Below are 18,045 nucleotides of genomic sequence, written 5' to 3' on the forward strand. Positions count from 1 at the left end.
AATTGGAACCGATATAGGTCATAAAGCTGAAATGTCTGTCAGTTAGAGGGTTCAGTAAAATTTGTAGTTTTCCTCCCCCACCTGCTAATAACCACCCTCATAATAGTATTTTTTTCACAAAACAAACAGGTTTTGATTAGTACTTACCTTGCCAGCAGTTTTTATGTTGATTGAGCAGTGTACAAACACTCAGCAACCTGCTCCAAGCCCGCATGGAAAGTATTTCACTTCTAATACAGTGTAATGTGCTGTATTTTATAGCCCATTACTGTATACACCAGCACAATACAATGCATTAGCGAGGTAGGAGATCTGCATGGAAACATTAGGCTACACGTAAAATATTTTCCATAAATGCAGATGATGGGATAAATTGATACTGAAAATGAGTTCAGCAGATAGAGAAAAAAATAAATTGTACTGGGCGAGTAATAATAATGGATACAGATAATATTTACTCAACAGAAGTGATACTGAGCAATAATACGGGGTGGTGGCCCATGCACAAGAATAGATACAGAGAATTACATATGGTCTACAATACAACAGAAGTCATACTGAGCAGTTATCCATACATACAGAGAATTGTATGTGGTATACAATATATATAGAGTATATAATACAGAACAATAGGAGTAATACTGAGCTGTTATTGATACACAAGAATGGACACAGAGAATTGTATATATTATACAATACAACAGAAGTGATCCTGAGTGGCTGTCTATGCATAAGATTTAGGAGACAAATTATAATAGGAATAATATACCTTATCTCACCTCCCCCTTTGATTCCCATCCATCATATGGTTAGTTTATGTTGTCTAGAACTGTATATACTGTATAGTCTAACATAGAAACGTACATGGGGCATCTTGAAAAGGTTTTATGCTACTTGTAGTTACCTGTTTGGCTGCTTAGTCTATATGAGCCACTGAGCCCCAGATTTGCCCCAATTCTGCCATTTGTTTTGCACCTCGGCTACATCCCATCTGAAGAGTATCTGACCATGGAAATCATTCAGAGGAGGCGTTACAGGCACCTAAATGTGCAGATACTCGTAAAGTACTCATCATGCTGAATAACTAAAGAGCAGTGTGCTTGTACCAAAGGTTATAGAATACCAGGCTTATGTGTATTAATGTGAGCCCCCAGGTCACTGGATCCCTTCCTTGTGTGATGATCCTATACATTGCGATCTCTGGAACAAAATATAAGACAAATACAGTGTTTGTATAAATACAAACACTGATAGTGTAGTATGCAACAAGAATATATCGCACATACATGAATAAAGAATAAACACGGGAATATATGCACAATGAGAAGTGGTTTACGTTCTTTTCAAAGCTAGAAACACCTTTTGTAGAGGGAAACCACCAGGTGTTTGGAGAGATCAATGTCCCACTAGTGACTGCTATTGTCAGGTAGTATTTATTACTGGATACTTTCCTACAGTTTAATTATTCAGTTTTATTATTGGATTGTTGGGCACAGCACCAGTGTCACCTCACTTTCTATTTATTATTTGAACTATGTTTGCTAGTCCATTCCATGATTATAATATGAAAATAATAAATGACCTTTGTGCAGTGTGAGCAGGGGACTACGTCTGTCCACCTGCATGTGAACTGTCTACAAGTCCAGTCCTGACCTAGGTATCTCAGTAACAATATTGGGTGTTAAATAGAGGGCCATGAGTACCTTAAATAAAAATATAACAAAATAGGTAAAACATACTGTTAATTGTTGTAAAAAAAATAAAGAACAAAACAGTCCAGTCCCCAGCAGAAAGAACAAGATAAGTAATACACAGTGCTATGTGTGGTGCTATAGGAGAAAACATTAGCTGCCTGCGGTTGCGCAGTGCGGCCGCTAGATGGCGCTGATAGTGACAGGCCAGCCTGTATGAGCCGTCACGGCTTCCGTAGTTCGCGGAGGTTTGTGGGATCGCGGACAAGATGGCGGTCCTTATCCTCTGCAGGGCGACCGGTGCCCGAGCAATGTCACGTAAGTCACCCGGAGCTCGTAGGGTGACAGAGGGGTCAGAGTGCTGGGGCACAGGAGGGAAGTCACCAATGTCATTATACATAGCTCGCTGTATATCCCGTGCTGTAATGTGACCTGTAACCCTGGTGTGGTACTACAAGTCCCAGCATGCCCAGAAACTAAATGACGTTACAGTATCAGCGCAGTAGTGCAGGGACTCGCTTCCTGGGGTTCATGTACCCCCCAGGATCACATCAGACAGATCCACCTGTCACTCTACGAGTAGTAATGCCTTAGTGCAGTGTTGGCTAACCTGTGATACTCCAAGTGTTGTAAAACTACAAGCCCCAGCATGCTTTGCCAGCTATCAGCTAGTTATCTACTGGCAAAGCATGCTGGGGCTTGTAGTTTCACAACACCTGGAGTGTCACAGGTTAGCCAACACTGCCTTAGTGGCTAATAAACCATTCAGCCCAAATTATAATTAATATTAAATATCTAAAATATAAGGGGTTTACATTTATACACAGTAAGGGGTGCTTATTTTAACACAATGGGGTATATTTATGACACCAGCGCTGTATTCTTCAATAGTTGTATCTGCAAATCTCATAATACATATATTATGCAGTACTGCTGCAATTTGCAATGCTGGGGCTGCTCTGGGAGCCCAAGTGTACTCCCCCCCCCCCCATCACCCAGCCCTTCTTTAACAAGATAATTTACCTCTTCACCGGCAGTTGCTGGCAAATGGAGAAAGTGTTATGCGCGTATCGATTTCTCCTGGGAGAGGCATCAGCTGGATCCCATATAAAAATACCAGTAACGCTTCTCACAGCTTGAAGAATTACATAATGCTGCTGTCCCCATAGAGGTCTATAGGGACAGGTAAGTGCCAGTAAGTAGGTTAATCTGTGATTTCGCTGTTAAATAAGAAAAGGTGGTGAATGAGCCTTTTGCCGGCATTTACATTTTGGATCTTCACCACTTGTAAATTAGACCCCTATTACAGAATGGTAGATAAACCCTGCATTAGAGAACAGGCTGTGGGAAACCTGTCTGCCCATTGGTTGTGGACCTAGAGGTCTTGGGTATTAAATTAAATAGTTATTTCACTTTACTGGCATGGGAGGGAAAACATCAAGTAATTTGTAATATTAACCCTTTATTATCAAAATAATATTGATCGCAGCAACTAAATGTATTGCTAAAGCTGATTAGACGACACAGCAGCCATACAGTCCATGTAGTTTGTACATTTTTCATAGGTTGCTGTATTTTTTTAAATGTCTTCAGGGTGTTCAGCCTTGAAGAACTGGCTGTTACAGAGATGACTATACTATGAGTCTAGACATGACAACTCCCGGGGTTATGTCAGTTGGGGTGATGGAGGTACATTGTTAAATAAATTAGGTAGACTTCTTCTTTAAGACATAAATTAATACTTTCTTGTATCTGTGACTCTAAAATCTGAAATTACAGTGTGCTTGATTTCCACCACCATATCATCTGCCCGATGTCATTAGGTTTGAGTTCCAATGCAAATTGCTATTCATGCTGTGGAATTCAAAGCCAGTAGTTTGCATCAGACTGTTCCCCTGTCTAGATGTGATTACCCCTTTTTCTGTCCTCCTCCTAATGACTCTGATGTCTGAGTGAGTATTGGGCAGTCGTACTGTCTGTGTAGTGCATTAGTTTGTGTTTGCAGGGTAATATTTTCTCACATCTAATCACAGCTCATAATGTGTACACGAACCTAGATAGTTGTAATATAAATAAAATGGAAACTTTATGTTCTCATGTATCTAGAACGGTAATCTGCTGTTCCATTGTAATACTAAGGGCAACATCACTCGTTTGCAATTTTATTCTCCTATCTCAAGAAATAACTTCTCATTTGTACTCGTGTAATTTAACAAAAAGCCTAATTGCCCATCGTGGACACTGCAGACTTGTTACTGGACATTTCATTATAGCAAGTTTTTTTTTGTTAACTAATATCCTGGATCCATTATTCTGTTGCTTATTTCTAGGTCCGCAGATCGCATCCTTGTCCGCCTCTGTCCCTCAGTTGCTGCAACAGAGGAAAGTCCATCACGCTGTTATTCCTCGTGGGAGACCAGGGCGCTCAGCAGTTAGTGGCATAGTGGCCACGGTATTCGGAGCTACAGGGTTTCTGGGTCGCTATGTTGTCAACAGACTAGGTAAATTATACTGTAAGAGAATACAGTGCATTATTCAGACGTTATGGTGAAATCTGCACAATTACAAACAAACAAACAACCTCCAGGTGCTATTTGATATTTATATCAAGTTGTACTTTCCAGACACAGCAGTAAAAAGTGTCTATGCTGATTTGCACTTTTAGAAAGGGGCTGTCAAGTTTATATGCCTGTCACATGTCTGGCCTGTCTTATCAAATAAGGCAATTTTTTTTTATTCCATTGTTGTGATTTAAGGATATCTGTCTTCTGTTCCTCTACATAATGCTCTCAAGGAAGGCTAACAGGTCGATTGGGTATATATAAGCAGGAGGGCAGCACGGTGGCTCAGTGGTTACCACTTCTGCCTTACAGCACTGGGGTCATGAGTTCAATTCCCGACCATGGCCTTATCTGTAAGGAGTTTGTATGTTCTCCCTGATTTTGCGTGGGTTTCCTCCCACACTCCAAAAACATACTGGTAGATTAATTTGCTGCTAACAAATTGACCCTAGTCTGTCTGTCTCTGTATGTGTGTTAAATAATTTAGATTGTAAGCTCCAATGGGCCAGGGACTGATGTGAGTGAGTTCTTTGTACAGCGCTGCGGAATTAGTGGCGCTATATGGTGGTGATGATGATGTTCTGTGAACTAGAAGGTGCAACTTGCCATTAATATTTGAAATACAGTCTATAAAGAAATAATTTGATTGGTCGGTTTTCTTTGCAGATGTGTTGTGTCCTGGGAGAATCTTTATAAATGTGCAGTTCAGATTGTTTTGTTTTTGTTACCCCTTGTTTACTTTGTTTAGGGACCTAATTCCTAAATGATCCTTGACTTAATGATAACTGTAAATGTAATTTAGTTAAGTATATTTTTAGGTGTATGAGACTAGGATCAGAGCACGTATTGTATTAATTGTTCACAACTTCGGAAACAAGCACAAGTAGGCGATGAAATGGGCCAGAGTAGAACAAACGTGTAGCCAGTAATAGTGTGTAGATGCTGGTAGCAGCACAAAGTATTTAAGCCCATGCATCTCCAGTATGTCCATATAAAGGCATGTTTGATATGTGAGGAGATATGCCAGCATGGAGCCAATCTGAGTATCTAAACACTATCAGCATTAAGTAACAGGAGTGGGAACAGTGTGTTGTGAAATGCATCTGTATGTTAAACAAAAGTTCATTTAACTTATTTAATTTTGGTCTTCTTGTGTTTGTTTATCATATATTTTGTTGTAGGACGTTTGGGCTCCCAGGTTGTCATACCCTATCGCTGTGACCAGTATGACATCATGTACCTCCGACCGATGGGAGACCTCGGACAGTTGACATTCATGGTAAGGCTCTGACTTCCCTGTTGTGGCTGAGGGTGATGACTCCACTCAGACGTAGCGTATAAAGGTTCCTGAACCAACTGAGAAAAATATACATGTTTTGTTGTTGTTTCAGGAATGGGACCCGAGAAATAAAGATTCCACTAAGCAGGCCCTGCAGCACTCGGATGTAGTCATTAATCTTGTGGGGAGGGAATGGGAGACCAGGTAATCCTTCCTTTGTTACAGCTGCTGACTATCCGCTGTTCTAGTGTTTCTTTGCAAGTCTGGCTCCAGTATTTGGCTGCTTCTTCACTGGACAACTCCACCCGTTCACTAGCCGCACCCTGCATCAATGACAGAACTGAAAACCGCCAATGTTTGGCAACCTTTTACCTGCTGTCTGGGTCCAGCAAGAATTTTTTTTCTGTGCAAACATTTGCAATATGCTCCAGCCATAAGGTGCAATTTTGCACCTGGGGAAAACCATGCTCTGGGTTGGGGGGGTAACTTAAAATTCATGGACTGATTTAGAGTTGGAAGGTGGGAGCAGCCTAGCTGTATTCATAGTGTAAAAATATAGTTGCCCGGTATTTGCGTACTACATACAAAGTCAGGCAGTGTGTTCCGTACTAGAAAAAATGCACCCCTTTCATTGCAGAATGGTTTGTCCGAGTTTGCACTTTTTAGATGTATTTAGGTGGTCCATGCTCTGAGGGCCTTTATGTGCATACTGTCTGAGAATAGAAGCTGGGATAAGACACTGGGGCTTTTATCCCACCCCACCTTTTTCTAACATTGATACAACCTTGCCCTCCTTAATCACATTCCATGGTCTATGTAACCAATATGTCAATCCTGCAAAATGTCCATTTGTGTTTTTTAATATGAAGTTGTTGATTGGCTGCAATTAAGGTCAATGATGATGGCAAGATCATTCATGTCGACCACAAAGCAAGTGTTTGCACAAAACATGGTATGTTACATATTGTGAGGGGAGCAACCTAATATTGTATCTATAGTTTTATTATAAAGGGTAGATCCCGCCACAGGGAACTGTCACCTGTTTTCTCCGGTAGTTTTATTTTTATTTCTGTACATTTGTGGCAGTGATGCAGATACATGAACAAAAATTGGAATGCACAGTTATTAAAATCCTCTTTGTATTCCAGTTATTTTAAACAGGACCGTTTGAATTGTCAACAATAATTAAAAAATAAATAAATCGCATTGCTAAATAAAAATCTGACCAATGCCGTTGTATTAAAATCCAGTAACTTTAAATGGGTTATTGTTGTTGTGTTATGCTGGCTACTTTGTGTGTCATTGATGTTTTATGGGGGTGTTTTGGGGATAAGAATGGATGAAAATGTTTTTTAGAAAAATTATTACTCTTTTTTTGTTTTGCATATTTTTTCGACGAAGATGTTAAAACCAGATTTTCTTTTTGTTAATAATCTTCATTTCCATTGATTTTTAGCCATTTCAGTTTTGAGGATGTGTTTGTGAATATCCCAAGAGACATTGCTTCGTTAGCTCAGGAGGCAGGGGTGGAAAAATTGATTCACATGTCCCACCTGAATGCAGACATAAAAAGTCCTTCTAAGTACCTGAGGAACAAGGTGAGTACTGCAGTAATCTAGGAACAACCAGTATTTTAGGGGAATAAAATGCACGTTTGTATTTTTATACATTGTCTGCCTTGGTGTTAGTAGAGGAAATACAGTCACATCTGTGCAGTAAGGGCTAATTTCATTTTCAACATAAGTGCAAACTTGGTTGATCAATCTGGTTGCAGAAAGGGGGAGGGGTCAGTGATGTGTCAGATGCACGCCCACAGTGAAATCACAGAGCGTCGGCCATGCTACTGGCACTAGGGGAAAGAGCCGATGGGTGGGGGAGGCACTAAAAGAGATTCTGATCCTGACTCCTACATACATGGGAGGGAATCGCTCAAACAGTAGTGTGTCTTAGTAGATATTGCCTGGTCATACAATACCCACTAGACTACAGAAATGAAAAAAAAGCTAGTATACATGAAAATTTACATGCAAAAAAGAAAAATGTAGTTCCATTTTTTTTTTGCAGAAGACCTGGAGCAAATTATGGTAATCCATTGTATTTGGTAGATGTGTGAAAAACCAGATTTTTCAGCTATTTTACCACCTTCTGAAAACTAGGTTGGGTTACCGAGCAACCAGTGGTCTACTGGAAAAAAACAAAAACAAAACCAAGATATGACGTCTGGGTACAGGAAAATAACTAACATTGATGTTGGAATGTGTGACCAGCCCAAAAAGTGACAACATTGGTTGTGCACAGCAGTGACGCACAGCCTCAGTAGTGAAGGGGGTTGAATAGGTCTTTATATGGTTTGCAAGGTGCCTATTACAACACTTCTAGCTCAGTAACTTCTGCAGAAGCTATCAGTATATTCCATACAATCCTCGTGCTTACATGAGATGTGCTAATTGTGTTGTAGGCGATTGGAGAAGAAGTGGTGAGAGAGATCTTCCCTGAAGCCGTTATCGTGAAGCCCTCCGAAATATATGGCCGGGAGGACAGTGTCCTCAACTATTATGCAAGTACGGATCAAACTTTACTATTTTCAAATACATCTGTTACCAGGTAACATTCTACAAAACTACCCCCCACAGTCTAGTGCTATTCCTTTGTCAGCGCTAAGAAGTGCCAGTAGGGCTGAAGCAAGGAGAGGGAGGCTGGCGATGGAGAGCTACGGCCCTGAGCCAAGTCACTCTGAGTTACAAATACAGATGTAGTAAGGTCGATGAGACACCGATCCAGGGCAGCACGGTGGCTCAGTGGTTAGCACTTCTGCCTCACAGCGCTGGGGTCATAAGTTCAATTCCCAACCATGGCCTTATATGTGTGGAGTTTGTATGTTCTCCCCGTGTTTGCGTGGGTTTCCTCCGGGTGCTCCGGTTTCCTCCCACACTCCAAAAACATACTGGTAGGTTAATTGGCTGCTATAATTTTTTTTTTACCCTAGTCTCTCTTTCTCTCTCTCGGTCTGTGTGTGTGTGTGTTAGGGAATTTAGACTGTAAGCTCCAATGGGGCAGGGACTGATGTGAGTGGGTTCTCTGTACAGCGCTGCGGAATCAGTGGCGCTATATAAATAAATGGTGACGATCCATCAAGAGCACACTTTCTATTCTAATTATGTTGATCCAGATGAAGGTAATATAAAACCTCAGTGACAGGATAAAAAAAAAATTCCTTCCTCACCCAAAATAATGTCAGTCTGATAAATTCCCTGGTTCAAACACCCCCACGATGTCTTCTTCTAATTATAGCGACAGACACAATTTCTGTAAAAGAAAGATGTCCAATCCATTATTAAATGTTAATAACTTAGCTCCACCTTGTGGTTGTTCCACGGCATAAACATACCTCATTTTTCTTGCCTCTCTTTATAACGTAGCGCTTCTATTCCCTGGTATGGAAAGTAACGGACTGAAGGGGCACTAATGTGTGGTTTACTCTTACCTCGGTATCAGAAAAAAATAAAATAACATTGTATATCATTAAAGACGGTCACAAGGCAAATATTAGAGGGTAATGCGTAATTAAAAGTCCATAAAAGTCAGTCCCTTATTGAACGTACAGGGGGGAGCCATACGAAAACCTGTAGCTCTCCGGGTTAGATTCAGTATAAAGGAGGTGCCCTGAATTATAATGAGACATCCGAACCACATACCAGATATGGCACATCGTAATGGCTTTCAATAGCCTGATGTACAGGGGTCTTCCTTGACCTGGGGTAGATGTTACTTCTGCTAATTGAGCCCACTGTTGTGTCGACATAGTGTTGGGGGTTTCCACAAACTCTTCAAACTCCAAGAGAGAGAGGTCTCACATAATATTGAGCATAATGATATGTCCGATATATAAATTAGGGATATTGCATGTAACACATAATAGTGTAATTGTATAGTATTTTTTAAAAAAAATTAAATAAAGTTTATTAAACCAGTATAAAAAAAATCAATGGCTTATCTGTTATTCTGGTACAGGTCCAATTCCGACTTTCCTTAAAAGTTACTGTTTCCTTGCCTGGAAACATCACTTAAGAAGAGTATTCACAGAGAGGGCATCCTTTAATACTAGTGGTGAATACAGATGATATTGGCAGCAATTCTATGTGTTTGGTTAGGAGACTTCATTAGGTGGATGTGCTGCCACCAGTACTGAGGGGTATATATAGTGTAGTTTACAATGGGAAATTCATAGACAATAACTGGAAGTTGCAAAACATATAAAGAACTAACTGATTCATAAATGAGGACATTGTAGTCTGAATTACCATAAGAATGTAGTGAAAGTAAGAGGACTCTGCAAAAATGTAGGACGTGAATGATGTTGCTCTAGTGGCTGTAAGCGTATAGATCCATTAAAATGGGAATTAAATGTCAGAAATCCTGACAAATTTTTTTCTGATTTCAATTTTTGTGTATTGCGCACTCAACGCTAGAAGAAAAAGGACCTCTCGTGTTTTAAAGAAATCGAGCGATCCCTGGCAAAATGGCTGGGTTGCGCCTGCAAAGTACCAGTACCAAAACTAGGCCAAGTGGAGCATGTGTAATAGCGTGGCCAATATGTGAGGTGCTAATAACAATGAAGCCATTGGACAGGTGACATCTGTGTGCGTATGTATTGTCGCGATCCCTGTTCAGATATGGCCAGGTGGTTTGTGTGCCGTATAGATCTATGTGGAAAAAAAAATAATATATGCAAGATTCGTCAACAAATAGCGAGCTTGCTGACACTGTAGGAGACTCGTACACTCCCCATTTACAGCAAGAATAGACGAGTGCTAAAGGTGCAAATGACTATGAAATGCGTTAGCACGATCTGTAGGGGATTTATCTTTCTTGATCTTCGCAACAAATGATAAATTTACAGATGGATTTTTTTATTTTTTTTTACCTTATACTGTTGTAACTCTTCTCTTCTGTTTCAATTAGAGCTTCATTAATGAAGCATTCAGCTATTTCCTTTCTCTATATCTCTGTTCATTAAGTGACACCAGTTGGTTGAAATCCTCTATTCGACTACAATTTATTTTAATTCTTGTAAACTGTGATAATGGAATGTGGTAGCTCCTTTTCTCAAGACGACAGGTTGAATAATTGAGGAAGCTATTGGAGTCCAAGGTTTTAATGATTATTTTTTTTGTAATAGCAATAGATTCTTTGGTGTTATCTCTAATACTTTGTGTCATTACTATGCTGATTGTTTACTCATACAGATGGAATTCATACTTGTTTTTGTGCTACCTGTAATTGCTTGAGCACTACTCCTAATTTAATACTTTTTTTGGTTAATAACTTTGGTTCTTTAGTGTTATCTTTTTGTAATATCAGATCAAGAATTCCCTGTTTTTTCTGATTTTGTTTTGGATGTAAATTTAAGATTAAATTTGTTGTTCTGAATAAAATTCATACAAGCCTCCGAACTGTTTTTTGATACCTTACCAGATAATTAAAATATATCTTGCAAATTCATCTCTTGAAGAAGTTGGATTGTTATTTAAAATATATTGTGAGTCCTGTAAGTTTGCTTAACTGGGGGTGAAGATTGTTCCCATTGCTGTACCACATATCTGAATTCAACAAATATAAAAAATAAAGATTTTAAGTGCTGTACATATATCTTATAAGATCCATATAACACACAAAGTCAAGTTATAATTAAATTCAGTGTCATTGAAGGTCCTCTCTCCAGTCAGTATCTCAAATGCGATATACAAAGAAAGAAAAAAATAAAAAGCATAATAATAGATAGCGAAGCTACTAATAAGAGCCCTAAAATTGCCAATCGTTTCACTGCTACCTTACCAGATCATTAAAATATCTATTTTAAAATGTATTTAATCAGGAAAAGGGATTGATATTTAAAATATATTGTGATTCCCATACTCCCATGTTTAAGTTTGCATAACTGGGGGCGAAGGCAATCCCCATTTCTGTACCGAAGAAAGGTGTCCAATAAGGTAAAATAATTGTGTGTTAATTTAAACTGTATTTGCATATAACATTGGCATTGGTTTTAACCAACAGGTGTCTCTTTTGGACAGAGAGATATATGTAAAGGAAATATCCTGAATCCCTTATTAAAAAAAGCTATTACTCAAATAGAATAGGTGGAAAGAGTGTGTTACTATAATGTAAGGAAAAAGAACCCACCTGAAAAATCCAAAAATAAATTAAATGGATCATTACTGAGCATTGGAATGCATTAAAAGGAGATCCTGTCATTAGGTCAATGATCCCAAAGGAACCCTGACCGATTTTTAGAAAGGTACAAACTTTAAAAGATATTTTAACTCCAAGCTGTTTGAAAAATGTTACAGCTAATACCAAGAGCTGGCTAGGATCAAATTAAACCTAGAGATTGTTTCAAATGTGGCCATAGGGAGCCTCCTGTTCCTTTTTCCTCTACTACCTTCTATTCCCTGTATTAATGAGGTTACCTGTCTTCAAATTCCCTCTAGATCTCCTCTGTCCTTTCTGCAACTTGCCCAAAATGTCCCAGTATTCCAAGATGTTCTCTAACTGGTGACTTAAGCAGTGGGAGCACTGTGTGTGCATCGTGAAGTTTCCACCTTTTCGTGCATCCCAGGATTTTATTTGCTTTGGCAGCCGCTGCCTGACACTGTGCTCTACTCACGTTTCTGTTAACCAGTATCCCCAAGTCTTTTTCCTTCTCAGTTTTCCTCAATTATATTCCATTTAATGTGTAATTAGCAGTTATTATCACAGCCTGGGTGGATAACTATCCATTTATCCACGTTAAATTTAATTTGTCATTTCATGGCCCACTTTGGCCACGTTGTCTAACTCTGTAGCCAGCGACTCTACTCTCCTGTTAATAACCTTACATAGCTTAGTGTCATCTGTATGTACACCTTACTTCCCAGGCCACCTACAAGGTCATTCATAGAAAGATTGAAAGAACAGGACCCATTACTAATTTATATATTTCCCTGTTAGTATTTGTTGCTGTAGTACCCGATATTTGCATTATTTTCACATGTGTTTTATACTCATTGTGTTTTGTAGACATGCGCTGGTTCGGTGGGGTGCCATTAATATCGCTTGGTCAGAAGACAGTAAAGCAGCCTATTTATGTGAGTATTACCTGGGGTTCAGTCCGCTCTTCCACATGCCCAGGACTGCCAGTCTTGTTATTTTTGGGCCTGGTTTATATTGCCGGGGGGCCTGAACTACAAAAATGAACACATTCCGTATTTTCTGTGACCTGCATTTGTCTGTTTTTAGGAGTCGTTCTCTTCAACCCCCAGCCCTTCTTGTGTTTACTAGTATAAAAGAAATGTTTACACTTCGCTTTGCACAAAAAAATAAATCGTTAAAACGTTGTGTTCTCACATTTAGGTGTCTGATGTGGCCAAGGCTATAGTGAATATTGCAAACGACCCCGACATTTTTGGAAAGACTTATGCTTTAGCCGGGTAAGTTGTATATACTGGTAAGATATTAATGGCATACTCAGTAGCCTATCCTAAGCACTTGATATATTCCTCATTGGCATCTCCCATACTTTAAAGAGTGTCACTATTTTTTTTTGTCAACACTGTACATGTAATTGATCTTTCTCAGAATAAAACACAACCATTTTTCGCCTCTTAAAATGGACAGTTGGCTTTTTATACAGTTAGTAAATGTTTAATTACTGCCCACACATACATTGCATTTTATTATTTTTATTATTCATTTAGTTTTAAGGGGGGTATTCAGTTGTTAGCGAGTTCCGCTAAATACTCGCTCTATAAAAATATTACCGGTAATACGGTAATATGTGCGTTAATACCGTAGGGAGCTGCGAGCTGAAATCCAGCGAGATATTACCGTATTAACGGTAATATTTTTAGAGCGCGAGTATTTAGCGGAACTCGCTAACAATTGAATACCCCCCTTAAAGTTTAAGATTTTTGAATAATTATTTAAGAACAAGCGATGGCTTAATACATTGCAACATTGTTGCACAATTAGAATACACACTCTTCAAAGAACTTAATTTCCATCAGTTCAGATTAAAAATTTTCCTCCATTCCCAATCGTGTTATCAATCGCTTCTGACATCTACACTTGATCGTATTTAATCCATTGCCGATAACACAGCCTTTCATTTTCTTACAATTCAATTAAAAACAATTGGATCTTAAATTAAGAATCGGTACAGGTCGTGGGAGACGTGTTATTAAAAAGTTAGGAGCACGTTGTTTTTGATAAATGCAAGAATGTACCTGCGTTATCCTAAAGTATTACACACACATTCATAATAATACAGTGACATCAATCATTTGTCTCTTGAAATGAAAATAATCAATAATTAATCATAATATAATAATAATATCACATACATACAGCAGTTTCATAGGATAAAATACATTGTACCGAATACAGAGGGGAGATTAAGATTTTATAGAACTGGGACAACATGTGAGAAGCTTCGGGTCTATGGGTTTTTACTAGTTTAGGCTGCGATAGAAGATATCCCTTGTCTCTGAGTGAAGTAAAATAATTGTGTCAATTTCCAGTATTTATTATTGAGAATATTCAGTTTCCCTATAGTATTGTCTGTAACCAAAGTTTTCTACTGAAGTTAGATCTTTGAGCCCTACCTAAGGGCTTGTTGTTTATAAAGAACGAGCTTTAAGGTCCCTCTACTATTAAAGTCAGATCACCAAACCAATCAAGAGCGCTGATGTAGAGGGCGCCGTGGTGGAAGACCAGGTCTGAACTTATTGAGTTAAGCTTATCGGAGACCCAATCTCGCCATTACCAACGCCGCTTACTGATGTAACTGCGGGGGCAGATCGCTGCCTGATGTACAATCTGGCGGTGCTATTTTCTACAGGATCTTCTTGCATAACACAGAGGACTTCATAAACAAAACTGAGCCATTGTCATTGTTAAAGCTCTTAGGAAAGACTCCTAACATGCTCGAATCAAAGTGTTTTCTAATTGCACTAATTACTGATATGCTGTCTTAGCCTTCATTATTCATGTAACTGTTAGTGCTTTGTGGAGTAGAAGTCACTTCTAGCCTGGTAAACAGAGGAGGACACTGAACAGCTGCCGGGGACTGTCCTGGTCCTGTACGGGGAACTTACTATGCTCTACAAACGGCAAACACAGACAGATGTGTGGTGGTCTGTTACAGACAGCTGCGCACGTCGCACTGCAGCAGAAAGTGAGAGTCGCGTCCACCCAGGGGTCTTATTGTTGTAGCCTGTGCTCAAACATCATCCCTCTCTCCATATTCTTCCCTTCAGACCCCACCGCTATCTGCTCCAGGACATGGTAAAATACATCTTTGCAGTTGCTCACAGACCTTTGCTGCAGTACCCGCTGCCACGCCCCATCTACCAGTAAGTGTCTCATGTACAACTTTCACTCTTATTGAAACTTTACATTTTTACCCACATTTGGTTATTGGTGTTTGAAGTTTTCAGGAGTTCCTTCATTCATGGGAAATTAGCTTAAAAATGTTCCTTCATGCTGGGATGCCAATCAGTAAAACAAAGGTCATATAACCCCCAAACATTAGAGTCAGTGTACAGATATACAGAATCTCATTTAGATTGGAATCGATAACAAGAGTACATGTCAAAATACACAACATTATATAAAATACACTTTAATGATGCACATCATTTTTGGAGTCAGGAAGGAATGTGTTTACTCCTGTTAGTATAAACTAGCGACTGTCACACCTGGGGTGTGTTGCATTTTGATGTTACACTCTGCGCAGCAAAATTAAATGAGGCAATACACAGCTGGATACGAAGGACACATCATTTAAAACATCTTTTGTAGGCCTACTGTGATTAATTGGAAATAAGTGCCTTAGTGGTGGTCTATTTAACCAGTGTAAACATATCTGAGGTCAAAGATTTGTCTAATGAACTTTTTGTACCAATCACCACACAGAGAACAAGGATCACAAGTTGTGAAAGGAAGAAAGAATGTTTCATCATCAGCATAGGGAAGGGTTCTTTACTGTAAAGGTGATTAAACTGTGGAATTAATAACCACAAGAAGTGTTGATGGCAAATTCATTAACAGAGTTTAAAAAAAAATAATGGATTGGATGTTCTTACTAGAAACAGTATCTGTAGCTATAATTAGTAGAGGACATTATTGGGGTTAAGAATCTTATTGAAGTTTTTGAGCTTTGGAAGAAATCTTTTCCTCTGTGAGTCTAAATTGGTAACTGTCACACTTGGGACTTTGTTATGTTTTTCTCTGGATCAATATCGTTACAATTTATTTATGAAAAGTAAAACTTGATGGACCTCTTGTCACTTTTGCTATTGCTGTCTTTGAAGTTTTAATGCTATGAGTAGATTCTGCACCACGATACACAGACATCGTCTCTTAGGGTTTGAGTCATGATTACTACAGTTGATCATTAAAATCGGTGTTTCAGTATATCATATTTTCAAATCAAATGAATCAAAAACTCTAGTTGACCAATCTGCTTGTTTTAGACTTTGATTTTTAATCTTGAAGAGTGAGCAAGTAATGTATTCTAGTTATTTTTAACCTTTTGACCAGTCCCATTCCACCATAATTTCCTTGAATATCAAGTCATTCCGTATTGATTTGTGCAATATTGATTTATCTTTTGGTTTTTTTTTTTTTATTAACCAAATACTACTCATTACTGTTTGCTTTGTTTAGTCTGGTTGCAAAGTTCTTTGAGTTGAATCCATTTGACAAGTGGACATCGCGGGACAAAGTGGATCGAGTGAGTATAATCAGCGATTTGCATCTCCCTTTATATAGAATAAAAGAAATATGTGGGGCTGCTCATAGCTGAGGAATGCATCATCTGTTAAACATAAACATTTAAATTGTGAATAGGGGATTGCATTTTGCTGTTATCTGAGGTTTCAAATGATTAGACTAAAGAGAGCCTAAAATACATTTATTCTTGTATAAAAGAGACAGTAAAACACTCGCAGTATCTATGAGGTTCAGGATCTTACCAGAACTGGAGATCTTTGAGATAAAGGTGAGATTGTGGAGTACTGTTCTGTGTTCAGGTTTATTACGTGGTATTCCATGCTACTGACTGACAACAGAGAACAGTCACTTGCACTACACTACACAGAACATGTAAGTACAGTGCCCCGCGTCTCATGGTATGGGGGAACTCTTGCATCATAAATGTGAAGGTTATCAGTAGCTCTCTTATAAAAGCCATCTTGTATTTTATTGTAGTTTTGATGGTAATGTAACATTCTGCCAGTGACAAGTTTGATTTTTAGTTTCAACCCATTTTAATGGTTCCTTTTTTCAGAATACCTACTAGTCATACAGGAAAATAAAAGGGAAAACACTTTCATGTTTTACTGACCAATCAGACACATGAGAAATATTTGGAACAATTTCCCGTGTATTGGGTAGCGTCTTCTTGCAGTGGATGTGCCGGTGATGATATACTGGGGTTGTGCTAGGATTGTAGAGCCAGGATCAAAGGGACAGCCCGTCCCAGACTGTCAGTAGGAGACCACCATCTTTACCATGGATAGATTTGATTGTTTTACCATATTCTTAGGCAATGTGTGGCCCTAGAGGTTGGCAGGGCATGCTGGTACTTGTAATTGTTCATAGCAAATGAAAACTGTAGATGTCCTACTCCTATTTAGCAGCAGTTGGAAATAGAAGTGGAAACATCAGTCTTCCTTATATATAATAGTAGTCTTTGTATCTAGCGACAAGTAGAGTTAACAGTTATCTGATAACACAAGTGTTGATGTCTTGTTCTCCAGTTTCACATTACAGACAAGAAGTTCCCTGATCTCCCCGGCTTAGAGGACCTGGGCATCGTTCCGACCCCCCTTGAGCAGAAGGCTATTGAGGTACTGCGCCGTCACCGCAGATACCGCTGGTTGGATGCTGACTTAGACGTCGTAAAGCCAGTGACCCACGTGAACTATTAACGGAACGTTTCTGAGTATGAACCCAGTGGCTTGTTCTAAAGAGTGAGAATTCTGCATAAACCTATGTACATAAATAAAGTATTAAATAAAGTCTGTGCCCAATGTGTGATTTATTTGTCGTTTTGAGCACCTTGGAATTTTTTTGTTTTGTTTTTCTTTCATAATAGGGGAAGTGTGATTAAACTACCTCATTGACTGGCTTTCTTTTTTAAACTACTAGAATGCATTTCTGAATCTGTTTTCGCCCTCTCATTTGCATACCATGCCAGTGGCTTTCCAAAGAGAAAAGATCTAGATAAACTATAAAGTGTGACCGACTTATGGTGTTTCGGCAACGCTGCAACGTCGTACACTTGAATCAATAACCGTTTGTATGTTATCCCCGTGTTTGTGTGGGTTTCCTCCGGGTGCTCCAGTTTCCTCCCACACTCCAAAAACATACTAGTAGGTTAATTGGCTGCGATCAAAATTAACCTTAGTCTGTGTGTGTGTGTGTGTGTGTGTGTGTGTGTGTTAGGGAATTTAGACTGTAAGCTCGAATG

At 39.0% G+C, this 18,045-nt stretch overlaps 1 protein-coding gene across 1 annotated transcript; it reads left to right on the plus strand.

The window, feature by feature from the left end:
• The first annotated feature begins 1,901 nt into the window (after nt 1-1,901).
• Nucleotides 1,902-17,593, plus strand: NDUFA9 (NADH:ubiquinone oxidoreductase subunit A9). The gene is made up of 11 exons (XM_075210212.1): nt 1,902-2,009; nt 4,022-4,192; nt 5,434-5,531; nt 5,644-5,735; nt 6,988-7,129; nt 7,990-8,092; nt 12,591-12,658; nt 12,924-13,000; nt 14,828-14,923; nt 16,239-16,305; nt 17,333-17,593. Exons 1-11 carry the CDS (start codon nt 1,961-1,963, stop codon nt 17,501-17,503), a joined length of 1,134 nt encoding a protein of 377 aa, XP_075066313.1. The 5' UTR covers nt 1,902-1,960; the 3' UTR covers nt 17,504-17,593.
• The last annotated feature ends 452 nt before the right edge of the window (nt 17,594-18,045 follow it).

This window comes from Mixophyes fleayi, chromosome 4, assembly GCF_038048845.1.
Source record: "Mixophyes fleayi isolate aMixFle1 chromosome 4, aMixFle1.hap1, whole genome shotgun sequence".
Classification (NCBI taxonomy): Eukaryota; Metazoa; Chordata; class Amphibia; order Anura; family Limnodynastidae; genus Mixophyes; species Mixophyes fleayi.

What these genes read in the sequence shown, in the direction of transcription:
- NDUFA9 (XM_075210212.1), top strand. Translation starts at nt 1,961, where the DNA reads ATGGCGGTCCTTATCCTCTGCAGGGCGACCGGTGCCCGAGCAATGTCA. An exon ending in TCGGACAGTTGACATTCATG is followed by an intron (nt 5,532 to 5,643) that starts GTAAGGCTCTGA and finishes TTGTTGTTTCAG; the next exon opens with GAATGGGACCCGAGAAATAA. An exon ending in CTGCCACGCCCCATCTACCA is followed by an intron (nt 14,924 to 16,238) that starts GTAAGTGTCTCA and finishes TGCTTTGTTTAG; the next exon opens with TCTGGTTGCAAAGTTCTTTG.